Raw genomic sequence first — 26,619 nt, 5'->3', positions numbered from 1 at the left:
AATTTCAAATGATTACCATACTATAAATCCATAGCTCCCTGCAATAGAATGCACAGCAGACACTGTGCTTTATCTCTGTCAGTAATTGGTTTTCATGATGAGACAACAGAGTTTATAAATGTTTCACAACTCTTTCAGAGAAAATTTACAATATATGTGAGTTTTCCCATTCCTGGTCACCTGACTCAAACCAGTTCTCTAATTCATCTTCACCCAAACTCCTAGTAGCATGTATCTACTGGAAATCAGTTTATTTTGGTGTCTTAACTCCGGCCTTTAATTCTTTATCTCTCTGGCAGTGTGTGTCTTTTAGCGCCGTGATGGAAGACTTGGGGATCTCCCTGCAGTGTTACAAAGGCATCCGGAGGAGGTCACGACCTCACGGCGGTGCGAGGTCCGCTTGCATCTTCTGTCAACCCAAACGTACTTCAAAGAGGGAGGGAGCGAGACGAGATTCCAACACTTAAGCTTTGAATCAGAAAAGAAATGGAAATGCAGAGACTGGTATCTGATCATTTTCCAGTTCTCTTATTTTTTTGTGTGGGCCACCAGCAGCTATGACGTTATTTCCTGAGCACCTGTAGACTGCTTGTGTATGGATAACGCATTAAATACTGTACCGTAAATGTAGTTGACAACACTTTAGCCTTGTATCAACATTAATAATGTTAAAACAGGTGATGACCGCAAGAATGAAATCCCTGTCATAGTGCAAACCATCGATGTTCCCTCATGGCTGTAGTTTGGGTTAAGGCGTCCGCAGAGTTGAATCTGCAGACTTTATAGAACCTCCCATCGTTTAATGACAAAAATTCACTGATTTTAACAATAAAAAGACTTTTGCATTTTTTTAAATGGTTTTAAATGATTTCTTGCTCTCGTTTCTTGCTGGCAGCAGTGTGTGTGCGTTTCTTGTAGGCACACACTGAAGTAGCTTCAGGGAGGATTGCTGAGCCAACGCTGACCTGCGAAAAGAGATAACGACCTCTAAGGAAAGACACAAACACACCTGCTGTTTTATAGCCTTCCAGTACCAGCATCTCAAACATCAATCCTGACACACAGACACACACACAGACTCCTTACAAACACCTGTGATCATGATGTCATCCCTGAGATGGATCAGAAAAAAGAATATAATACAGGGAGAATGGAAGGACAAAGTGAAAAGGACGTTTTATAATGCTGTAAGCTGTAAGGAGGTCAAAGACAAACACAGTTTTTTCCTTCCCTTGAGAGTAACAGTCTTGTTTTTCAATAAGCCTCCTTTTTTTCAGCGTGTCTTTGTCAAATTTGACAACGTGAGGAGAAATCGTGTCTTCCAGGAGTGACAGTACATCCCAGTGGATGTTTGCATGCCACAATGAGATTTATTACATTTAAGTACATTTTAAGCTTGACATACACGCTGCAGTAGACCCATCAGCAGATTTAGAATTTACAGCACCAAGCCTCAGACTGAACCATAAAATTAATAAAAGCCTATATTTTGGAAATACAGAATATTCCCATTAGTATTCTTTATAAAAGCTTGGTTTTAGGGATGGAGGCTTATGACAGCTTCATTTAAATTTAATATTGTTTGACTACTGTACACATTCAGTGTGTCTTTATTCCCCTCTCTTACTCAAACAAGAGATGTCTCAACTGACAGGTGAGGATTATGCTGATGAAAATGTTCTTAGGAGCCTCAGCAGTATTATCTCTCAGCATTACTAACTAATTCACGCACCCCTGCTGGAACTCTACTCCTGAGGACACGGTGAAGGATACCAACTTTGACACTTGACACACATCAAACGGATACCCCGGCACAGCACTGATTAACATATGTGACAACAAAGTCTTTACTGACAAATCCAACTCTCATTCCCCTTTTGGTCAGTCCCCACATTACAGTCAAAGCTTCCCCATATCAACTTTTGTTCCTGTCCTCTTGGACTTTTTTTTAAGATCAAAGACTGAATAACCAGCTCTTACCCAACCTGTGTACTTTTCATGACTGTGTCCTCCTTTTACCATTTGAGGCTTTCCGCTCACCTGCCCTGAACTCTAGCTGGGTGTGTGCTCTGTCCACCTTTGTGCCTGAAGCCATCTGCTGTTCCTTTCTTTCAGTTATTGTATAAACATTACTGCAATCGGTTTTAGAGTTAACTCCAGAATATTACAAACCAAATGATAGTAAGGAAGCAATTCCAAGGGGACAGAAACTAAGACAAACTGTTAATGGATCATCTTAAAGTTTAAGTCTTGATAATGTCAGGACATTCAAAACTGACCTTCACTTCCCTGATCTTAGCAGCTAATGCAATGACATTTCAAACAGGACAGAGCAGTAAATGCTGTAAATAGCTTATAAATTGTTGGAGTCAGAGGTTTTGTGCTGTCGTTTCTCTCTGTAGACTCTGTATGCTGGTTTGTGTGTATCTTGAGAGAATTCGACCAAGCGTTTCTTAATCTCTTCATGTAATGAGTTTTCTCTTTTTTGGTATTCAGATTAATTCTGGGATTGGGCTCAGTCCAACGTAGCGTTTGGTTGCCCCTAATCTCCTAACCCCATAATTCTTAATCAAAACCAAAGGCAGTATTTTTTTTTTATCATTATCTAATCCATCACGAATGAGGCCATGGATTACAACTCCAACCTTGGCATGCTGCTAAACTGACCGTTATTGCTAAGCCAGGATGTCCTCACCTGACTAATGCTCTGTTGTCTCTGGCTTAAACTCTTCGTCGCAATGATCTCAAAGCACAGAGCTCTCAACCTGGGGAGGTGAAAGAGAGATGTGGAGACATGAAGGGATTGTGGCGTCTGTCTGTTTTTGCTGTCAGTAAGTTTGAAGTTGTGGGGGAAGAAGAAAGCTGTCAGAAAGCCTTCAGAAAACAAATAAAAAAAAAGGGTAAATTACAGAGCCTGCTGTTTTCCATTCAATGCCAAAATGGAGAAGTAGAATGCACTTTCTCTAAGGTGGTTTTGAGAGTCTTTAACAAAGAACAGGAAAAACTCAGCAGGACAAAGTTTAAATTTGATTTCATCACATTTCTGGAGAAAAGCTTGTTTCTCACCAATTTAAGTCCTTCAGACCTGTCAGACTTTGTCCATGTATTACAATATAAAGCTCTTAACTGTACATGCAAGTACAGAAGGCCCAAATCTAAATAATGACTGCGGAATAAAAGAGGCACAGACATTTGAGTGCATCCCATCCATCACAATGTAATGAACAGTCTCTGGGGCTGATAAGGCACATCTCTGTCAACCTTCCTGTCAATGAAGACAAACGAGAGGGAGGAGGACTCTTAGAGGCGCAGAGCATTATTTATCTATCCCCTTCTGTTTCTCCCTCCCTGCGCCTGCCTTTCTCTCCTGCTATGTGAAGTCCTGGCTGCAAAAATCCAGGGTGAATGCTGCCATCTGCTGGTGTGCAGGGGAACTGGGCTTGTGAATAAAAAACTGAAAACTTTTGAAAACCTCTGCAGTTCTTACACGGGACGTTCAGTTATTTATTTATTTTTTCTTAAATAGACTTTGCAGACTCAAGCTTTATCTGGCGCATATTATAAATATGCTGGGATTTATAGTTAGCGTCCGATTTAGGACCCCTCTTTATGCATTTTCAGTAAAGCATTTTACATTTGAAAGCTTCATTAAAAATTGGTTCTCCGGTAAAAACTCTCTATGTCTAAATGGCTTTTTGGCTTTTAAATGGTCCCTATGCTACTGGGTCACAGCACAGATATTTCTAGATACACAGTTTTCCCTTTAATTCTCTGACAACGATGGGATGATGAAACCCCAACTTTTAATTTGTATCTAATACAATAAAAAAAAGCATATATCATTCTAAAGCACAATGTAATATTAACTTAACCCTTATCCACTACCAGTATACAAAACATGTTTTGTATACTGTTAGGTATACAGGTATTAGGTGCACCTAAACAGTGTATCACCTAACCCTTTTAGGTTTGAGCTGGAGGCTACTGCAACCCCATAAATCAAAATATAAACACACAAGGATGCCCTGTTTTGTCGTCCACATGAGCTATCATAACACGAGATGCTCGTTCTGAACAACTGCCTCACTGCACAGCTATTGCAAAGCCCAACACCATCCGAGCGGTGTGACCGTGTCACTCATAGCAGTGCCGCAGCTATGGGCATTTTTGCGGGCTAAAGTCATGTCATCTGAGACTTTTAATTGGGCCCGGGCCGCCACAGGGGGACAGCGGACGGCATTCCTCCTCTGCCTGCGCCCTGTGTTGCTCTTCGCTGCGTGGCTCTGTGGATAACATGCACATGCCTGCGCAAACATGAGCTGCTGGAGTCCCTCTGACTGTCACTAATGTATTGACGCCTTGGCTACGTGCTGGAAAACGTAAACTTTGATAATTACAAAATAATAGAGTTATAGTCTCAAGATAGCGGAGGTAAGCTCTCGAAGAGACAGTGGTGCCATCTTTGCTGGGATTTGCGGATTGACGGCTGAGACGCCTTTCTTCTGAAGAGACCTCAACATTGACCTCACGGGAAGCGGACCGAATCGGTGTTGAGGACTCACACTGCTACCTGATTTAAAACTTTAACACTGACTTTTCTGCGTCGAATTCTTGCTGCTTCAGGTAATAATGACTTGTTGGCACAGACGGTGCATTTCAACTGTTGGGTGCGTGCAGAAGAGGTGCATATTTATGGAATATCCTATAGTCTCCATCACAGTTTTGATTAAATAACGTATAATACGGTTGCATTTAGATGCATCACCTGTGTTGATCTGTCGCCAAAATCGGACCTTCTGTTTCCCTACAGAAGGACGCATTATGGTTTCTTTGCAGTAGAAGGTCACTGAGGTGTGTTGGCTGAGACAGTGAGTGTACCAGGGTTAAAGCAGGCAAACGCACTGTTATAAAAAGCCAGTACATTCACTGGAAAGCGGAATGCAAAATCCAGACCTCAGAGCCAGTCTGTCAAAGCTCCCAAATTATTTAATCCCACAGCTACTCCAAATGCATGATGAAACCGACGGCTGTGTGCCTGTATGTGTGTGTGTGTGTGTGTGTGTGCTCTGATAGGGCTCCTTTGTAGTGGTTTTAATATCAAAGGGTTTGCTGTACACCTGCTGAGTTCAGTGTTTAGTTTCTCTGGTGAGGTAAAATCACATTAATATGCTGGGATAAAAAAGAGTTTGTGCGTTCCATGGCAGATAGAAAATTTCTAGTTCTACATTCCTGGTCTTACTACCGATTAATCTGCTGATCTGCTGAATGAGCTGAGATGTGGAAACAGTTAAAAAAATTATGCCTTTGAATTTCTTAGACAGAAGGAGACATTTAAAATCAAGAAAATGCAAATTTCACATCATAAAACATTGAAAAGATGGAAACTGCTACATTCATGAAGCTGGAAACTACTTTCAGTTAGAATCTCTGAATTTATTAACAGTCTATTCGGATTTCTTTATTTCTTATTAGCTGATTAACTAACTGTGTCATTGTAGCATCATCACTTGTCTCTCATGGGGTCATTTGGCTTGTGTTAACAGCTTTGTTGTGTGCCTGTGACCTTACAAAGGGATAAATGATCACCTCAACCAGAAGAGTGTCTCCTGATAAATCTGAAGTTAGAATTGCCTTCAGCCTTGATGACAACTCAGGTAAACACACACAAATACATACTGTAGGTGCACACTCATATTATGCTTAGTTCACTGAATTTGGAAAGTTACTTTAAAAATGATAACACGTTACCGATAACTTCTGTTGTCAATGTAAGCAATCTTTTTAATCATTTCAATAATTTAACAGTCACTTTATTTTTTATAACAAATTATTTTAATTTGTGAGAAAACAGAAATAACAACAACTTTCAGATGCTGTAGGCTGTAGTCTAGGTGTTTCCTCAGGTTTGCCACAGATGGTGTGCATGTGGGCCTGTGCAGGTGCTATTCCATCAGGGATGGTTAAATGTGAGTTATACAGCTGTCAAATCAAACCTTACCTTTACCACCCTTACTCTAAAAAATGCTGACTTCATGTATAGACAAAAGTGTGAATCTGTTATAGATTGAGGAGTTACATTATCCTCCAGTACGGTCAGTGCTGTATGTTTCTCCCAAGAGCTTAAAACACACTAAAAAGCAGCATAAGAACAAATATATATCACATTGTCCAAAGCTATGTATCCACAAGGTAAAATAACACAGTTTTATGATGAGCTTATAGTTTCTGGTGCACATCAGTACTTCCAGTGTGTGTGCATTTTCATTGTTTTGAGGTGGTTGCGTGCCTTCCAGTTTTTATGAGCTTGTAACGTGTAACCTCCGTCACAAGTCTGTGAGCACCTCTGTCTCTACTCTCTAAAATGATCAATGCAGATGACACAGAAAATGGCAGGAATTGTGGCTCAGCAGTGCATAGTGGGTATTGATTCTGGAGAGTATGCCAGTGTTATGGTTATCTATCAGCAATTTGTTGTCATTGTACAGACCTCAGTCCAACACTACATTACAAGGGCACTAACTGTGGATGTGCCCTCCACGTGCATTACTGAGTACTATGAGGAGTACTATAAGCTAAGGAAATTTACATCACTCTAATCATAGCAAATGCACACATATGTTCAAATGCTTCGGGTATAGCACTGGCAGGTTGTTTAGACCATTTAGGATTTATTTGATTGGCAGGTGGAGATTAGTAGCAGTTTGGTGCAACAGTTAGCACTGTTTCATTTCACCAAGAAGATCCTGGTTTAGAGACTAGCAGCCTGCTGTAGGCAAGTAGGTTCTCTCCAGCTTCCCTCCACAGTCCTAAGACATGCTTGCTAGGTTTAATGTTGTGAATGTGACTACCTGTGTTAGCCTTGTGATGGCCTGGCAACCTGCCCAGGATTTAAAGCACCTCTAGCCCAGTTACTGGTGGAATAGGCTCCACCTCCCCCATGACCCTGACTTGGAAAGCAAATTTTCATAGAAAAGGCCAAATGAAAAATTGTCAAAATGTAAGCCTATCTGTCAGCCTAGCTACGATAGCTTTGCTATTTCATTTTTTGGAAGGATTCCTTGCACAGCCGAAAAACTGCAAAGTAATGGTAACATGTTAAATTCTACAAGTACTTGGATTACTGCACCTGTGTAATCACAAAAAATTGAATTAATAAATGTAATCAGTCTGCATTTATCTCACGGTAACTGTAAACAGATGTAAATGTTTACTTTGTATTTTTTTATGTAACTGTTAAATTTAACAAACACAACACCAGCTATCGAATGACACACGCACAAATCTGTGTTGCAGTATCCGAAAATGAAGTTAACACATTATTTTGAGGATAGTTACGTATATAGCATTCAACACCAAATAAATCCCGAGGTTCAACTTTCACTGCATTTCCAGTATGTGGGGAACATGTGAATGATACAACCCTCACACCCTGTGACTTTGACTGTCTTCATTCTTCTACACTGTAACTGAGACAGGTGCTCTCTCTATTTCTGTATGACCATAGCATATTAAAGAAAGAAAAAATCACACGCGTTTGTGTATGTGCAGCTGTGTGCTTGCATGCATCTGCATGCGCAAACATATACAAGTCAGCTGATAGTCCGTATAATATTCCATCATTTATTAGTACAAACATAAACAGTTGTCTTTGTCCCTAAGTAACACACACATACAAACACCTACACTACCTATGGTTCTAGGTGCTGTCTGTCAGGATATTTTACTGCAGTGGGGCCAGGCACTGGGACAGCAGCTGCAACTATGCAATGCCAGAGTCGGGTTTCCTCTCTAATACTAACAGTGTCCCGCTGCCTGATTCACTGTTCAGCTTTTAGAACACTGGTCTAAATTTATAAGCAGTTAACAGTTCCAGTCCAGCTCCACCCTCTGATCCCCCCCAATCCCTTGTCTTTCTCTTAGGAAACAAGATGAGGCCACAGAAGAAAGCAGATACTCAAATATGTCTTTCAACAGAGACCGATCGTCTCATGATCATCTGCTTGTAATTCAGTGTCTCTTCCTGAATTATCATTTTTTTCATTATACTATATCAATATCCATTATCATTCATATCCTCCTGATAACTGAGGAAAAATGAATCTTCCCATTGAATGTTTTTTGTGATTTCCTTTCTCTATGGAGCTAAAAGAGGCCACCCAAACGCATGAGATATCAATGGAAAGACCAGAGTGTCCTCTATTTAGTCCATCTTATTAGGATAGCTCAAATAAGTCAAAAGATATAGACCAAAAACAATTGTTTATTACAGAGGACATAAATGAATAGGATGGTTCTCATGAGGATATTATGAGGATAACATATATGGATGAATGGATGAATGGTCACAGAGGTCTTTGCTGTACGTAGGTGTAGCTCTGGAGCTGCTCAGACTCTAAACCTCCAAAGTCCAACTTTGGATCTTCCCTTGGCAATCATGTTGTTGTGTCTTTGAACTCATGTTTCTCAGCAAGGGGGCTAAGAGCTGTGCTCTGTTTGGGGATCATCCCCTAGGCCTTTCATGGCTTCATGCCTGGCATAGTTATAACCCCACACTGTGTCAATTCTAAGCATGAGAACTGTATTTATTCCACATCATAATTGCCCCCATGGTTTTTGGCAGGCCGTCTAATTCTCCTGCTTTTAGAAGGTTGCATCATCCTGGGATTCTCCACATGTGTTCCACAACTCCAGGGGGGCATTACTATCAGGGCAGAAGCTGGGGCAGACAACCTGTCTGTTTCTGTCTGGCTTCCTATTTATCTAAACCACTCGCTGTCTATACATGTGGTCTGTTTGTTCTGCTTACTTTGTTTGCCCTGCTTACTTTGTTTGTCTGCCTGCCACATAGATGTCCCTCTGTATTCTTATCCTGCCTGTCTTTCAACCTGACATCTCATTACTCCTGTTCAGTAAGAGGACGTGGCTCATTTATAAGTGCAGCACTATGTTGCTATGTTGTGGTGTCATACAAGAGACCCATATAGTGTTTCAATTTTGGCCACTGTAGAACAAGTGGCGCATCCAAGGAAAACACTGTTATCTGTCTTTTTATGGGAAAAGTTATAAAAAGTTATAACTAAAAAAGCAATAACAATAATAATATTGACACATTCTTACTTTACTGGCACTAAATTTAGCCATTAATGTTACCATGCAGAGTTTAAGATTACAAGTTTTCATTCACACTTTCTTTTTTTTTTTTTAAGAGAGGCCTTATGCTTCAGACTGTCCTTCACCAACAGCAGGTGAAATGATAAACCGTGCATTGTTTGTCTTCAAGGTTTGATCATTTAGAAAGTTCATACAATTCTTGATTTTGCAGTTGTTGGAAAATTATTAGTTTTGTGCAAATTCCAAGCTTCTGTAGATGAATTATGATAAGACCTGATATATATGAGTATCAGAAGGAAGGAAATCAGCACTGGGTGACAGTGATCAGTAACAGGAAGAGACTTCTGAGAGAACCGGGCTGGTCCTGCTGTGAACAGCTGGAGATGAGGGGGAAGAAAAGATAGAAAACAGGAACGGTGAGGAATCATGAACAACTGCAGAACAAAATGCAAACTATGGGAGACAGCAGACAAGAAAAGTGTAATCTTAAAAGCAGAGAGGGTGTCTGTCTCCTGAACCCACACTGGGAGCTGGTTCCACAGGAGAGTCCTGATAGCTTGATAGCTGAAGGCTCTGACTCCCATTCTACTTTTAGAAACTCTAGGAACATAAAGTAAGCCTTCATTCTGAGAGCAAAGTAACACAGTACAGTGAGACACTGAAGATATGACGATACGTCATCATTCAGGGATTTCAACAGGATTTTACAGGCTCAACCGAAGGCTTTTCATTGAGGTTTTAGAACAGCCAGATAACAGGTAGTTAAGCCTAAAAGTAGGGTATACGTTTTAGTTTTTCAGCATCACTCTGAGACAAAAATATTTCTAATTTTATCATATTTTCCATGGATAAAGGCAGGTCTAGAGATTTGTTTAAAGTCAAATGACATATTTTGGTCAAAATGACACCAAAGTTGAGCTCATTCATACTTTTACTTTTACTTCAGTGTATTTCAGGTGAAAATGTTGTAGGTTTCGGGCAATTAAAATTATCTGACATCTGCAGTTACCGCGGTTACTTATTTTTAGGATTTTCAGCTAAACGTATAACTTCTCTGAAGAAGCATTTTACATATTGGAATACTAAGCAGTGTAAATTCGCATCACCATCTCAGATTTACATGTGGTATACAGTATGTTAATGCATCATTAATACAGCAATTAGCACTAAATAAAATACACAAAACCTCTGTGCTATTCTGAACAGTTTTTTATCATTTAAATTCTTTTGTTTTTTCAGTTTTCTTTACAGTGTTTTCTGTTTACATCTAGTAGACTCTAGTAGATCTATACTTCTACTAGGTGGCAAAGGTAGTATAATGTTATAAGTTTTATATCATTTGAAAATCTACAATTTCACTGTGACAAGCTTTCTTTTGCTATAAATGTATTGTAACATTATTTTGTAATGTTACAACATTATGTTGCGCAACATTGTAACATTTTTACTCTAATTAATTCTAAATGAAAGATGTCTCAACAGATGTAAAAGATGTGGAGGACCTCTCCCAGACTTTCCCAGATCTTGAACAGCGGCTACAGGTATCTGTTCACCATGCTGCATCCTACAGCAGTACTGATGCATTTGTTTGCAGTACAGCACACAAGAGGATGAATACAGCAGAAAATTCACAAAGCTAAGAATGTATAGCACTGCATGTGGATTTCATTAAATTGCTTTAATCTCACTGTTGTCATTGTTATTTGCTCCATATTGTACAAAGTTACATCTATAAATACTACACAATTTCTCCGACAACATTTTTACTGAGGTAAAAGAAGCAGATCAGAAAATATGTAAAAAATAGAATAGAAAATAAACAACAGTTGAAAAGAAAAAAACATACATTGGACATTGCTGGTTACAAATAAATTGGATACTGCTGGGATTTTCCTTCAAATCTCCATTGTAGTCAGGGAAGCAGTTGAATCTTTAAATATGAACCAACCTGGGTTGTAGTAATCAACCTCTGTAAATTGAAAAAACAAAACAAAAACCCAATTCACTCTTTGCCCTCCCCATACGGTTAGTGTTGTCATTGAATTATCCTTCATCGAGTATCATTGACAGGGGCACATAAATTGTATGTGGAGTACCAAAACAACAAGAGTATCAAATGATAATGGTACCAGACCATTAAATATAGCTTTCAGACAGTGTATTATTACACACTACATACAAAGAAGAGGCTTTGGAAAGTTTGGAAAGTGTTTTCTTGTTTACACAATATACACATATTAAAAGGATAACTTGTGGGACCTTCTGCCTTATTTAAGACAGGATTTTAGTGGTTATAAAAAATAAATTTACTCAAGCTGAAAGAATTAAATTAATCTAATTGGCTGCTAACTAAATGTTCTTCTCAGATATGATGATTTTAAAGCAGATTTACTCTTTTGGACTGTTGTTGAGACAGCCAACAACAAAACTGACGGCTCAAATTCCAAGAAACCGTAAAGGACACGGCGTACCATACTCTGATATGATTCAGAACTAATACTTCATCTCTCTCATGTTGCATGCTTTACATCTTTTATTTCTCTCTGACCTTTTGCAGCCAGTGCCTCCTTGTGTGTCTCTGAGAGAGAGCGTTCAGGTGTACAAGGAACACTGCAGGATGGCAAGAGAGTTCCACCAGGTCAAAAATGAGATTGCTGTGCTCGAGGATCGCAAGTAAGGCACTAGTACAGTCGCTTCCATGTTAATCGCAGCAACCCTTTTAAGCCATGTTAAAATACAAAGTCGAAGCTCCCTGTCACAAGGAGCTTCGACTTTGCGCAGCGTATCTCACTCCAAATTAGAGTGCCAGGACGTGTACTACTGAGGTCGAATTATTGCTTAAATCTCTCCGAACTCTCCAAAGATTTAGGAGTTCAATTCCCACTATAGCATTACATTCACTAAAAATAGAACTGCAAAGTATTTTGGATCAACATGTCCACCAGATGGCACAGTTAATAGCCTGTATACAGTATTTTGCATGGAAACCATCAAGAGCATTTCCCTTAACATGTTGTTTTAAAGGGTGATAATTTAAGACTTTCAGGTGTATATTTCCATTTTTGTTTTTTAATTTAATTCTTTCTAATTTTGTTAGAAACAACATCAAGCACATGCGAAAATTACAGTGTGCTAGGTTTCTTTGATTAGTTCAGAATCATCTACTGGGAGGATATTACATAAAGTGCAGCTCTGGTCAGGTTTAATTGAACAAGAACTATTGTAAGCTTTAATACACAAACTCATTGTATGTTGGCATAAAAGTGGGGATGTGTTACACGCACGCAGTTGACAATGCACCCTGTGTCCCCAGCAGCTGCGGGTAGTTTTAGCAGTGGGATTTTCATGGGCCTTACTCTTACCCCACCACCACACCTACATACACACACAGACATGCACTGACACAACCGAAACCACTTCACAGTTCCTAAATAGAGAACAGCATGCGGACTCCGACTTAGCCTTGAATCTAGACGAGGTGGGTAAGGCTGGTAGAAACTCCTGTTTCTTCACGCTAGCAGTCGGAGACATTCACGGTCACATTTATACTACATGACAATCTGCTTTGTAATGCTATACTATAAAATTTGATATGGTGACTTAACTTTAAAAATGTGCACACTGTTGTCCTCAAAAATAAATAAATACCTGCAAAAAATGAGGTGCAAGTTATACTAATTTATTTTGAGTTTGCAGTAAATAAGTTACATGAAAGTAGCGATACACCAAAATAAATGAGCCTGTATACTTCTTTAAGTTAAATACACTTTATACAACCAGCCCTAATTTTAGAAACAAACTCAGAAAGTCAGTCCACATGATCTAGTTTGGTTTAGATAACCAAAAGAACTTAAACACTATATTTACATATTGTGTTTTAAGAGACAGAGATCTCATGTTGGGTTACATTCATGTGTTAGATACAACATGCACATACAGGAAGAACCGGTTTTTAACATACGAGCCACAATCCTGAACATGAGCACTAGCCAGGACTCCTTCAGCTCCACAGTCATGGATGCCTGCTCCACTTAAACCTTCACAATCTTCTAAACCACACAAACATATCCCTAAAAAACAAAATCTAAACCTGAAACAACAACAGTACTTATTCAAACACTACTTATCAAGCTTAATTTTAACATTAACACCCCCATGAGTTCTGTCATTGAAGAAGTTTTAGAATCAGTATATGTCGGCTTTAAAAACTATTGCAAATTAAGCTAAAAGCTTTCATTGACATTAAGTCAGTACTTTGTGTTTACGGCATAAGATTTTCCTGATGTTGAAACTTCTCATTAATAGAAATGTTTTTTTCACCAAAAGGAGGATATGCTTACTCTCTATTCTGAGCATTAAGAGAAATACATCATACAATACTTCCTTTATGGGGAAGTGCACACAGAAAGAGGAGGGCTTGAGACATACAGTGAAGTTTTGCAAGGATGACTACAGGAACAACGCTTTAACACAGTGGGGAGGGATTTTCCAGGACGTACTGCTCCTTTTAGTCATTCTCAGACAAGTACACACTAGTTTGATGGAATTCATATTTCATTTACCTTCCAGTTTCTAGATCATCTCTACGTTCAGTGTTTTTGTTGCCAGTGGATTTAGCCTTATTCCAGTAAGATACACAAAAAGGTTCAAAGTTGGTCAAAGGGAAATACAAGAGTTTACAAAAAGTTCTTTGACTAATATTGGGGCTTTGGTTTTTTGTTGGGTTTTTTTTTTTTTGCGTGTGATGAAATCGTGACATGGCAGATTATGCAAGATAGAGGAGCTGACAAAACTGGTTTTATAGCCAATATCTCAGACAGTGTGTGAGATATCGCCCCCTCCCCCCCAATTTTTATAAACTTTGGTACACAAAAGTAACAAACAGATGCTTTAATAATAAGTTTATTTGTATGTATAGCACTTACACATGATTTAAAAGTACTTCACATTTTAGATTAAACTACCCAGTAAGAAAGCGTTCATGTCCCAACATACAAACTCGGTTGACACATACAGTATTGCTTTAGTTCATACACACTACCATACAGACAGGTCAATTGAGATATTAAGCCTTTGTGAAACATCATATTGTAATACTGCAGGAACCATAAGCACTTTGCTCTTTTTATTCAAGCAACAAAGCATCCTAAAAGTTTTGCTTACTAATTCAGATCAATTTTCAGTCTGATTTAGTCTAAGGAACTGAAAAAAAAGAGTGTGGCTGTACATGCTTTCATCATACTTTGCATACTTTCGTACTTGCATCATATTTTCAACCAGTTTCTTTGTTTGTGGCTCACACATTTTGTTCAGGAAATAAATTGTGCAGACCTGTTTTAGAGTGTGATCCAAGACCTCAGTGTATACCAGAGCTTCCCTAATACCAGCATTTCAACAATTTAAAGTCCACTACTACTCTCAGTTAAGTATGCTTCTCACTTAATGCTTTTATCCCATTAAAACTCCTCACTCTACCTGTTGTGGATAATACATATCATTTTTCTTTTTTTTTTCTTTTGTTGCTGTTCTGTAACCTAATAGTAGCTGTAATACAACACTCACATACATTCATAGATGTCAGGGCGTTACACGTAGTACCACACTGTACACATAGCATGTCCATGCAGTACTGCTGACAATGTCTTTCAAAGTCCAAAGGCTGTTCGTTTTTTTTTCGCCAAAGGAAGTCAGATCACGCCGTCTAAACCTGCTCTACAGTGTTTCAGTTCGGGTAGCTTTATTGAGGATAGTATTTATATTTGGTTTAGGAGGTTATTGTGAGCCCACATGGACTGGAATAAGCGTTCCAGTGGGCAGAGAAAGATTTTATTTCTGTATACATCATTATGCCTGAAGAAAACATTAGAAAGGGATGAGGTTTTATTGAAAAGAATAGCTCTCGGAGGTGCCATCAGTATTTTTTATGTTATTTAATAGAATACAAAGGATGGAACAGAGTTTATTTACATCTTCCAAAAAACGGATGCATTCTCCAAATGTAAAAGAAATCTATTAAAAATACATAGGAGCGGGTTTGTGGTAGCCACCATGTTCCTCTACCATATTTGAATACAGTGCCTGGAAAGGACATCTCTCTTCCCGCTCGTGCTGTTTTACATATGTGGCTAGAGACCGGCCACATACGTAGTAGGCAGAGGAGAAGTCAAAGGCATTTGTGTGCCATGCAGGGACATTTGATCCATGCTTGCACCTTCAGACTCAAGATATGACTCATTATACCTATGTTTTATTGTCAGAGGAGTCCCCGTTGTCTCTGTCATAAAGGACAGAGACAACACCACTGGCCTCTTAATAAAATATTATCCTCTTTCTACCTCTTCCTTCCAGCCTAATCTCCCAAATTGAAGTCAAGGCTCTAACACATAAAAACATGCATAAAAATACTTATTTATTCCCAATATTGTCGCAATTACTTATTGTCAGTAGATTAGACAGCTGACAACAGGCTAAACAACAACAGCTGATTATAAGCTAACATTATACCAGCTAATGCTAGGAACTTAAAAAAAAAATCACACTTTCCCACCGATAAACAAATTGATTAAACTCTCACATTGTATGAGAATTTATTCACTAAATCCCAGAGTGCAACAAAGTTACGTCCACTTCAAAGACAGTTTCACCAGTCCTGGCTAATAGCAACTAACATTGGCTAACAGAGGCTAACATTAGCAAAAACAGCAGTGTTACTGACAGAAAAATTCAAATATCCACAATAACTCATCTCAGTATGAATGGTCAACAATGAGCTCTGACTCATTGACCTCTATTGGACTCCTTTCACAAAGTTTTACAGCCTTTTCCAGTGTAAATAAATGTGGATGCATTGACAGCTGAAGTAAACAGTGGACTGACAATCTACACAGATAGTTTTTCCTCTATCTACCGAGAACTACCGATATGAGGTACAGGCTAAATTTAATGTTTTGCATCTTTCTTGGCTGATTAAAACATGTTTATCCTAAACCAGCCACATAGCTAGGATTATGACTGCAATCTGAATCCTACTGACATTTAGCAGTGAAAAAATTTACACACTGTAAGTTTAAGTTAATAAACTGTGATCTTTAAAACATTTATTTTGATTTCAATCCATTTCAGTGCCATCATGACCATGAAGTCTTTTTGTTCAGGGAGCCAATAATAATGTACTTATGCACAGATAGATCTTTGATCTGTGGCACATAAGCCTTGGAGCGCTCAACATACTTTGTTATCTGCATTTATACCACTCATCAACAAACTATATTTTCCTACATGTGGAAAATGTTGTGAATAATACACAGTATTTACTTCCACATAAAAATGTTAGTTATTTTTTCAGGTCTGTGAGTGATTTCCCCTCTTGGTCCTTCCTGTGAGTTTGCATTGTTTCTGTGTTTATTTTGGCTTCCCCCCCAAGTAACCAAAAAGCTGAGTACTCGAAAATGCTCATCTGCATGAATTTGAGAAATCTGACTTTTCCATGAACTGGGAACCTTTCCTGGGTATTTCCCTGCCTCAAACCGAGTTTATTCTTGGATGTCAATAACTGGCTGTTAACATTTTCCCATTCATCCATTTAGGCGCAAGTTGCTGGCGGAAATGGTGGAGGATGAGAAGGTTGCCATGGAGATCGCCCATTTGGAGGAGGAGTTTCGGCGTCTGACAGAGGAGAACCGCACCTTGGTCACAGTCCATAAAGAGCGTGCTAAGCAGCTGGAAAGGCTCTGCGTTAACAATCGAACGAGGCAAGACTCCTCGTGACCTCGGCCAGAACCTAAGACCACCAGACTCTAAGCTGACACTAGGGCCAGGAACCAGGAACAAATACTCAGCTAGTGCTCGTTTTACGCAGTCACAGTCTGTGAATCAGCTAATTACACAGAAAGCTGTGGTTTCTATTCATGTCTGAGTCATTTGTTTGAACCACATACATGCAGTTATCAAGTTGTTTTAGTGATTCCACCAAGCTATTACACACTGCCAGTTAACTGGGTACTGCTTTGTCTCTATATGATTATGCATAACCCTCCTGGTTGCCAGTGGAAAATCTAAAAATACAATATTTCCATACATAGTCAGTTGCTGTGACTCTGATATCTGTCTTAGGTCCGGTGGAGACTCAAATGTTTTGTCTGAGATCTGCTGAGGGAGCCAAAGGTGGTACGATGTGGTCCAAGTATTTTATTTAAGGAGTGTTTAACCTCCTCTCCCTCTCTCCTACACCCAGCTCATGGATGAATGTTTCACACACTGTCAGGCATCTGGAAAATATAAGTATTTGTGAAGAACAGAAATATAATGGGTGACTAAGTATTTCACAGTATATGCTGCAACACAACACTGTAAGACTTGTACATTTTCTTTTTTTTCTTTTTTTTTTTGAGGTAGTGTATGTAGTAGAAACAGGGAAATGTACAGCATGACGAACTGTTGGTTATTGTCCTCATACAAATAAAATGTGTTTTATTTTGACACTCGCATCAGTTCCCTATTTTCATTTCTCCAAGCCAGTGTTATGTGTGTGTTTTTATGTCCATAGTGATTACAAAGAAAAGGGAACTAGATTGTTTTTTTATGTCAAGATTAGATCATTCTGGAGTTACGAAACTGTCATCTGATTGGCTGGTTTGACTCTTGACAGGCTTCCCTGTTTCTCCAAATCATGTGATATTAGAAACAGCACTTTGTAGTTTTGCACTGCTGTAGCTCCTCCATTCACTGAAGCTGTCCCTTTTCTTTACAGAAAACCCATTGTCTACAGTAACATTCACACCATTGTCTGACGTTATGACTTTTCACCTCCTATCACAGCAATTTCATCAGTATTTTCTTGGCCAGTAAAAGTTGCTGACACATATAATTATATTAGCTATTCAGATACTGTTTGATGCATAATAATGATAATGTGTAATTATATGGGGCAGCGGTGCTCAAACAGGTGCCGTGTGGAACCACTGGAGGATGGAACACAGACAAGTGGGTGAAAAATATGAAGTGAAACTAATGTGATTTTTTTTTTTTTTTTTTTTTGGGGGGGGGATAATAACCAAACAACATTTTGCTGACTGGATCTTCTTCTCTTTTTTTGCAAATGATTCATGGAAATTGTTGTGTGTGTTTGTGTGTGTGTGTGTGTGTGTGTGTGTGTGTGTGTGTGTGTGAGTGAATTGGGCACTGAAGAAAAAAACTTAAGAAACCCTCCTCTAAGACATATCACAATAAGGGTGCAGAGTATTTTACACCAAACATAAAGCCTACCATAAACTAGTAAAAAGTAGATTTAAAGTCATTCATAAAAACACCCAACAGGAGTGGAGTGTAAAACACAAGGCGTGTGGTGATGCTTAAAGTAGAGCCATGTAACTTCAATGATGAAAATAAAATGCAATGCAATAGGCACAGCTGTGACAACTGTTCAGTTCCTGTACCCCTGCCAGCAAAGGTTTTCTGTGCCTCTCTCTGGTACAGACGCATTTGCACTGAGCTCACACAAACACTTGGTGCTTTTAAAAACTGCAGCTATGAAGCAACACGGACCTGCTGGGAAACAATAACCGTCAGATTAGTCCCTCCTCCCCTTTTTTTCACCAAGAGGTGTTTGTCTTTACGCTTTATTTTTTCTACAACAACCGCGTCTCATAATTCACTGTGTATGCAAATGGTTGAGTAACTCCAGGTAACCTTCAAGCCAAAGATACACACGGAAAACAATATCCTGTTTAAACACGAGCTTCGCTTCCCAGCCTGCCCCTTAATCTGTGAATTGTCCGCTCAAGGTACGTGTATAAAAGGATTTTCTGGGGAAACAAAGCTGTTGGTTTACCAAACAGATCTGAGGGTGGGATTTGGTAAGGACGGGAAAACTGCTTGCTCATCCTTTATCAGCAAGAGTGCATGAGTCAGCGCCGCTCTGATACACCCAGGGTTGTTACAACACACATAGGCAAGCACACAGACGCACACTCCCTCTATGCCTCTCCCCCTCCTCCTCTCTCTCTTTCTCTCTCTCTCTCTCTCTCTCTCTCTCTCACACACACACACACACACACAGGCCATATGACTGAGTCAAACTTAGATTTTCGTTTGTATCTGACTCGCGATAAGGATTTATGGGAAACATAGTCCGGTTAGACAGCATTCCATGTAGAAAAAACATGTGTGTTAAGCTTGCTGGGACTTAGTTACACACCCTAACCAGCGCGGAAATCTACTCCAGAGTAAGACTAAGGTAGGCATGCTTTCGTTCCTTTGTTTGTGGTTGTGTTGTATTTTATGAAGTAACATTAAAAGTATATCATGTTGTTGTGACAGAAGGGAACTGGTGAACTCTGACGGAGAGACTCTGTGTGTTTGCTGTACAAACAGATATCTATCGGTGGCCATGTCTGCCCCACGGTCGTCTGTGTTTACATTCGAGTCCACCGCTCATTCCTCCCATGTGCTGAGCTCCCTGGACGAACAGCGGCGGCGGGACGTGCTGTGCGATGTCACGGTAGTGGTGGAGGGCCAGAGTTTCAGAGCCCACCGCTCGGTGCTCGCTTCCTGTAGCGAGTACTTCGCGCAGAGGATCTCCTCATTCACACAACATGGGGCGGTCGTCACTCTTCCCCAAGAGGTGAGAAATCACGTCGTGACGCCACAGAGGTCGAAATTATTACACATGCACAAGCTCACGATAACAAAATGTTTTCTGAAAGTGAAGTGAGAAAGGCGCTTGTGAGGCTCGTTTCCTCACAGGTAGTCGCAGAGTTGGGAATTTGTTTGTTGTTGTTTTTTTAAATAATAAATGAGACCGACTGTTGTTTTAAAACGCACGGAAGCGCCAACATATAATCTCTGGCGTCAGTGGACAAATCCATATAGGAAAGATCAGGTCAAACCGGTTAGTGGCTAAATTTTGGTTAAAAAGTCAGACTTAGAGTACTTTTTTTATTCAAGTAAAACCTGCTTTCATAGACAGTCAGAGACTGTCATCATATTAACAGTTAATCCTTTTTATTTCCCGAAAGTTCTTTAGTTGGCATAAATCAATCTATTTTCACATGTGGACATACAGTACTTTTCCCTTCATCGTCTACTCTTACAGGAAGTACAGAATTAGGCAGAACATGCTCTTTTTAAAAGAAAATATGTATTTGACCTCTTTTACAGGTGACAGTCACTGGCTTTGAACCCTTGTTGAAGTTTGCCTACACGTCCAAACTACTCTTTGGAAAAGAGGACGTCCTAGAAATCCGAAACTCGGCGGTCATTCTTGGCTTCAAAGACCTAGATGAGGGATGCTTTGAGTTTCTGCTCCCTAAGTTCCTCTCCACCACCACCAAAGGTCCTCCTCCATTCAAGAGAAAGACCTGTTGTAAAGAGAAGAGCAAGCGGCTGCCTTCAGAGGAAAACAGCAACACAGACTCTGACAGCGTATTGTTGGATGAAAAAGAAGTACAACCAGTTGCTGAGTCATCATGCCAGCGGGAAGTGGTTCAGGACTGTAACAAATCAGTGAACAACAAAGTGGGAAGTCAGAAGAGCACAGACACAAGTGCACTAGTAGCTGAGGGAACAAATGACAGTTTTATGCAGTGTCCAAAGTATCGCAAGTTCCAGCTAGCTTGCGGGAAGGACGCTTCTGTCACAGAGAAGAGCCTGGTCAAAACAACAGGGGTCAGGAATGACTGTGTCATCTCTGACTTGCCGTGTTCCAGCAGTGCAAACAGTAAGAATGAAACTAAGACTGAAATCTCTGGAAATTCAGTCTTAAGTGGCTACAGACAGAATAAAGGAGGGACTGATGAGCCATGGAAAATTCAAATAAATGATGGGAAGACAGAGAACTGCTTGGGCCGAGCGACAGCTCTTATGGTTAAGAAGAACACAAATGAAGGAGGGGGCAAATGGAGCGAGAAAGTACGAGAGAATGATATTGAAATGGACGACGGGCTAGAGGGTGCAAGTGCAATCGCCTCCTTGGAAATATCCAGTGTCCAGTCAGACTCCTCAGAGTCAAGCGCAGTGCTGACTGAGAGGTCATCAGGGTTAATGCTGCACCATGGCCCTCAAAGGGCCTTGAATGAGGGTCCTGTAATCTGTAGACCACTGAGGCAGGAAAGGTTTTGTATGGACATTGAAGAAGTAATAAGCCCTATTGTACGATGGCCAATCTCCAGTCAAAACAAGGCAGAGGATAAGATAGAGGGAGAGGGGAAGAGGGTAGATAATGGCTTTCAAGAAGCAAGAAAAGAAGGAAGCAAAAATGGAAGAGTAGCCTTGCCTGTAAATAATATCACTGCGGAGAAGGAAATGGCTGAGAGCCTGGCACGGCAGCTGGGATCTGATATAGACCACTGTCAGCTCAACTTTCATGACCCCAAGGGCGGATGTCCCACCAATATAGGGGCCCAATGCCCACAGAGCACATCTTTAGAGTGGCCGAAGCATAACACCCCCAAAACAAGCTGTCCCCTTTTCCAGGATCTGGACCAAAGGAAATATTCATGGAAAGGAGAAGGGCTGTCTGAGTGTGAGGGGGCATCTCAGTCAGGTGTGTCCTCCTTTAACTCGGGGGAGGACGGCGACTCGGAGACAGAAACGGAAGGAGACAGCGAGTCCTCCGCAATAGAGAGGGCCAGGCAGGTGAGAAGTTAAAATGAATCTCTTCTCCTCTGTCCGGCCCTGCTTAGCCACGACACCTTCTTCTGTAGTTCACGTTGTTCAGAAACTGCAGTGCCTTGAGAAGCATCACCACCTTGCCTGTGGGTGACTTCACTGTGCTTGTTATAGATACCAGTTTTTGGCACATTTTATCATATTCAAATTTGCTTTCAGGCAACAGAAAGGAGAGTTGCCGTGGAGGCTGGTTAAAAATTCACCCAGCTGCGTGTGCGTTGGGACCGTGTATATGCGTCCAACCAGCTGGTTCAGAGTCCAGTTTAGCTTACATTCACAGCTCAGCCTGTTGAGTTAGTAATAAGTGTGAGTCAAACAACAAGTCTGAAGAAGCTCTCAAGTCCAAGCTGACCACTCGGATTGGACAAATAAGGCAGTGAGTGTGCAGACGAAGCTAAGGTCATTTCAGAGGAAAAGCTTTTATTTATAGTAGATAAAACAGTACATGGCTGATACTGTTCCAATATTTCCTGTCCCAGTTTAGCAGCAGCAGGTTTTTAGAGTTAACAATTAACACCTTGGTAAAAATGTAACTCCTTGTTCACTTTTTTTACCCGTTTACACCACTTACAGGAAGTCCCACAAGGGACTTTGACTAAAAACAAAGTAAATGAATTAAATTAAATTCGATAAATTAAAATATGCATAGCCATAAGAAATACACACTGGCCGTAATCATTTCATACCAATAGAGAAACAGTTGTGTTTTTTCTGTGCCATCCTGTTTTTTTGTGGGTGTTATCTAACTTCCAGCTTTCTTTGTTTATTTATCAAAGCCTCTTGTAAGACAAACAGAGACAGTCCTGTGTTGTGATGTTGCGTAAAGATTTAAAAGTATGTCATTAAGGAACACTCTTTGTCTCATTTTAGAAACGATGTCATGTAACATTTTCTTCTTCTTTTTTTTTCCTGCTGGGTTTCTTCAGGTGCAGCTGCCATTCTCTGTAGACTGGATAGTGGAGCTGAGCCGAAACGACTTCCAGCAGCTGCTAAAGCAACATGCCTTCACGCGTGAACAGCTGGACTTTGTCCATGATATGAGACGACGCAGCAAAAACCGCCTCGCAGCTCAGCGATGCCGCAAGAGAAAACTGGACTGCATATATAATCTGCAGTGTGAAATCAACAAGCTGGTAAGTATGTTTCGTTTTGTTTTTTTTTAATCAGTAAATTTATCCAAAAGATGCTCTCGGTCGTGCTAATCAGATTGTGTGTTTTGTGTATGTGTATCACAGAAGACGGAGAGGGAGAAACTGATGCTGGAGAAGAGCCAGTTGAGCCAGCTAAAGTTGAAAACGTGTCACAGTGTTTCTGCTTTATGCCAGAGGGTCTGCAGTGAAGCAAATCTACAGCCAGAGCAGCTGCAGGTGTTAGCCAAGTACACCTCCCCAGACTGCCCTCTGTCCTCTTTCTGTCCTCACACAGACACTCTTCTCTCACAGCATGGGTTGCCACTCCAGCCATAGGTGTCCTCTGTGGGTGTTGAACAGTATATGACAAATGAGGAAGCTCCATGAAGTTCCAGCAGGGACACAGTCACTGGACAACATTGACTTTAGATACAGAACAAGCACACTGATGTGGCGATACAGGGTGTCAGAGGACTGCGGCTCCTGAGGTTTTTTATTTCAAACTGATTTTGAAGCCTTACTGTAACCCTTCTCATACATTATCTGAGGGCCTTTACTGTGTATTGTGGCCTGTGTGCAAGCTCCAGTATGAAGCAATGGCTTTGCCAAGTACGATTTTAATTGTAATCGAAAAATTAATTTGCAAATAGAGGACCACAATCAACTGCATTTTTTATTAACTACCCTTTGATTTCCAAATGTATATCGAGTGGGCGGGAATGTGTTCCTTGTGTTTAAAATCATTTCGATTGTCCACCGGTTAGAAGTCCTTCGATGGCTGTAGCAGATGGGTTTTTTTAACACTGTAAATAGCTTACTATAGTTGAATGTCTGGGGAAGCAAAGCAACACAGTCAGGGAGACATTTATAGTTTTAACTGTAACCGAATGGGGACATACATTTATAACATGCCTCACTGCCTGACTACCTCAGGATGACGTGTACATACTTTACAACACAGGTCTCAGGTGTGAACAAGACTATTTGGCCAAAATTACCTCTTGCCGAGGGTGTTGGTTCAGCCCTCTTACTCAGAGTTAAACACACATCAGCATTTTGCACCAAAACCACGCAACTCAACTAACAAAACAAAAAGGACTTGACATAGTGTGGCATGTTTACTTTTTGTCTGGCTCTCAGTTTTCATTGTCATTGTGGTTTTATATCATCCGCATTCCACAATGACACAGCTCTTTTAAACTGCAAACGCCTCTCACAGTTTTACTGTAACTCAGTGAAACACACCTCAGGAATTTTAGCTGAGTCTTTAGCTCCACTGCGTGAACAAAGCACGCCCGTCTGAGGTAAGGGTGGAATTAAAATGATTGAACCAGCCTCCATGTTTGTCTAACCTTTCACTAAATGGAAATATTGTAAGTTATCCACAGCCGATAAAGTTATCTTTATCGTTCGTATCTAAATTATTGGAAAAGATCAATAAGCACGCAATAAATAACGCAGTGATAGATTCAGATGTACAAACTGTTTTATGGTTGTCTTTTAGACTTTATTCTAGCAACTGCACTTTTTTTCCCTCTATTCAACATTCCGTTTATTAATCTGCTTTCTGTAGTGTTTAGCATTTGTTGCTTTGCAGCTACTCTTCTGGTTTTTCTGTTCACTATTTGCTGTTATTATATGTTTGCATTTATGAAATTGTTGTCACTCATAATAATCACCTGAACGTAGCTGGACTTGAACTGATTAGTGTAAAATGTGATTTGAACAATAGTGTAAATCAGATATGCTGAGTAACCACACTGTGTTTTCGATGACAGTAAGCTTTGAGGGACGATGACAAAACAATCCTTTGCTTTCTCTTTCAAGCTGACTGCACACTGCACAAGAAATGCGTGATAACTTAGGTGCGTATTGCCCTCTAGTGGCAGTATGTGTGTTTATGCAATCATTCCACTAAGTACAGACGAGTAGTTTGTACTACATTGAGCTCTTCTATTGATTGTGTGTGTGTTTTAAGCCATGTTCCAAAAGTACCATTTCTTTCTATGAACTTTTGCAAGTGCATTCCCGATTTTTCTTATTTTTAGACCATATGTAAAAACAAACCAAAAAAACCCCAATATTAAACTGAATAAAGAAGCATAAAGTTTCCCAAACAGTAAAATATGTTTCTTTGTCCTTCACTTTTAATCCCGGAAAACATCAGTAACGTTAATGAGATGTAATATTTCTTAGCATGTATGACAGATAGCTGAGCTTACGGGGTCTTCAGAGGACTCGTCTTTCAAATTGGACAGACATATTAATGATTTATTACTACACTACATTGTCTACAAATTTAAAGGGACTAATATTAACAATCTCTACCACTTTGTCTCACCTCTGTGCTTTTTAATCTCCTGCCTGATCTTCCTTTGTTTTCGCCTCTTTCATCACTGCCCCTTTCCCCCCTTTTTTCTCTGTCAGGAGGCTGATTTAATTAGCAGCGTCTTTATGTCATCTCTTAGTTTTCTTTTATGTGAGCAAAAACAGCACGATAACACTACACCAAGGTTTTTTAATTGCAGCAATAACAGTCATTCTCACAGCTTACTCAGGGTGAAAGAATGTATGAAATTGGGTGCAAAAGGTCAAGTGGGTTAATTTGGCCAAATTGATTGGGTGGGAACCGACTAACGATAAGTTCCAAGGGCTTAAAGATGAGGAAATCACCTTAAAGCAGGTGGTCCTAAGCCTGGGAAAGATTTCACGAAATGTGATTAAGTTCAAAATCCAGTCATTCTCGAGTGGCTGCACTTTTCTTTCTTTCTTTCTCTTTGTCTGCAGAAATTGGACAGCTTGGAAATGCACTGAATGAGTCATATTTGTTTACGACCCCAGTTTATTGCAAGTAAAGTTTAGGATTTGTATAAAAATACAAATGTAATTCATATGAACTGTTTCACTTCTTGGTCACTAACTGGTATCTGAGTCTTGAAGTAAAAGCAGCTGCAATGTGCCTAACGTTACAAGAGGTGGCTCCACATGAACAATTCTTGGCAGTGACCACAGGGAGAAAGGCACTGTCAGATCATCAGACCAAGTCATTTTTATGATCTCCATACTCGTAACTGATTTATCAAACTTGTCACATGAGATTAATTAAGGTAGCTGATTGTGTGCTAATAAAGTACAGAGTGATCTGTTTTAATCAGTGTGAAATGTTTAAATGTTTTTTTTAAAGCAGTTGTGATGACAACTTCAGCGTGTCTGTTGGTTTACCTGCACTGACTCCTTGGTAACCTTTTGTTGCTGTAACATTTAAGTGTCTCTTCGATCTTCTCTTACTACCACCTTCTCTCTCTTCCTGTCTCACAGAGAATATATGGGCATTTTCTGTAGGTGGATCTTTGGCAGAGCCCGAGAGCCACACAGGTGTGCCTTAATGTGCTCATGATTCCAAATTCCAGAAATCAAGAGTTAAATCTACCCCATCTCTCATCACACAGTGAGTTTAAACTTTAAGAATAAACAGAGAATGAAATAAAAATGGCCATTTGTTTTATTTTGTATGCCATATTTTGTGACTAATAACCTCAAACAGCTTTTCAGTGATTCATTTACAGATTGGTGACAAATTAAAGGAAAAAACAAACCCTGACCTGTTTACAGTCGAGGGCTGTTTTGCTATTTGCGGATATTTTTCTGGTTTGATTTGGGATCTTAAGCATCCTAAGTGACAGAAATGCCATGCTGTGTTTCTATCCTGCCC

General features: G+C 40.0%; 3 protein-coding genes across 7 annotated transcripts in view; all 3 read left to right on the top strand.

Annotated features, from left to right (window-relative positions):
• Positions 1-855, top strand: part of grik1a (glutamate receptor, ionotropic, kainate 1a) — a 35,512-nt gene extending 34,657 nt beyond the window's left edge. For 2 of the 4 annotated variants that reach the window (XM_026182213.1, XM_026182211.1), the window contains one exon: positions 300-855. In XM_026182213.1, coding sequence (XP_026037998.1) covers positions 300-467 — 168 coding nt within the window. In that variant the 3' untranslated portion in view covers positions 468-855. The remainder of the gene's footprint in view (positions 1-299) is intronic. The other 2 variants (XM_026182214.1, XM_026182212.1) reach the window with 1 other exon arrangement.
• A 3,321-nt stretch (positions 856-4,176) lies between these two features.
• map3k7cl (map3k7 C-terminal like) lies at positions 4,177-17,597 on the top strand. 2 transcript variants are annotated; one of them, XM_026182791.1, is made up of 5 exons: positions 4,177-4,623; positions 5,544-5,654; positions 10,582-10,652; positions 11,669-11,784; positions 16,698-17,597. In XM_026182791.1, the coding sequence occupies exons 2-5, from the start codon at positions 5,579-5,581 to the stop codon at positions 16,876-16,878; spliced, it is 444 nt and encodes a 147-aa protein (XP_026038576.1). In that variant the 5' UTR covers positions 4,177-4,623; positions 5,544-5,578; the 3' UTR covers positions 16,879-17,597. The 2 variants fall into 2 exon arrangements, with proteins under 2 accessions (XP_026038576.1, XP_026038577.1); XM_026182792.1 differs by having other exon boundaries at positions 4,199-4,623; positions 10,594-10,652.
• Positions 17,598-19,153: 1,556 nt separating this feature from the next.
• bach1b (BTB and CNC homology 1, basic leucine zipper transcription factor 1 b) lies at positions 19,154-26,398 on the top strand. The gene is made up of 5 exons (XM_026182500.1): positions 19,154-19,345; positions 19,483-19,732; positions 20,269-21,744; positions 22,704-22,910; positions 23,013-26,398. The coding sequence occupies exons 2-5, from the start codon at positions 19,499-19,501 to the stop codon at positions 23,241-23,243; spliced, it is 2,148 nt and encodes a 715-aa protein (XP_026038285.1). The 5' UTR covers positions 19,154-19,345; positions 19,483-19,498; the 3' UTR covers positions 23,244-26,398.
• Positions 26,399-26,619: the final 221 nt, after the last annotated feature.

This window comes from Astatotilapia calliptera, chromosome 10 (genome assembly GCF_900246225.1).
Source record: "Astatotilapia calliptera chromosome 10, fAstCal1.2, whole genome shotgun sequence".
Classification (NCBI taxonomy): Eukaryota; Metazoa; Chordata; class Actinopteri; order Cichliformes; family Cichlidae; genus Astatotilapia; species Astatotilapia calliptera.
This window is presented reverse-complemented; position numbering and strand designations above follow the sequence as displayed.

Bases quoted from the DNA above. Each gene is read 5' to 3' on its own strand.
- map3k7cl (XM_026182791.1), top strand. From the start codon at position 5,579: ATGATCACCTCAACCAGAAGAGTGTCTCCTGATAAATCTGAAGTTAGA. The intron at 10,653-11,668 runs GTATCTGTTCAC...GACCTTTTGCAG, and splicing joins ATCTTGAACAGCGGCTACAG to CCAGTGCCTCCTTGTGTGTC. The intron at 11,785-16,697 runs GTAAGGCACTAG...TCATCCATTTAG, and splicing joins GCTGTGCTCGAGGATCGCAA to GCGCAAGTTGCTGGCGGAAA.
- bach1b (XM_026182500.1), top strand. From the start codon at position 19,499: ATGTCTGCCCCACGGTCGTCTGTGTTTACATTCGAGTCCACCGCTCAT. The intron at 19,733-20,268 runs GTGAGAAATCAC...CCTCTTTTACAG, and splicing joins TCGTCACTCTTCCCCAAGAG to GTGACAGTCACTGGCTTTGA. The intron at 22,911-23,012 runs GTAAGTATGTTT...TGTGTATCACAG, and splicing joins AGTGTGAAATCAACAAGCTG to AAGACGGAGAGGGAGAAACT.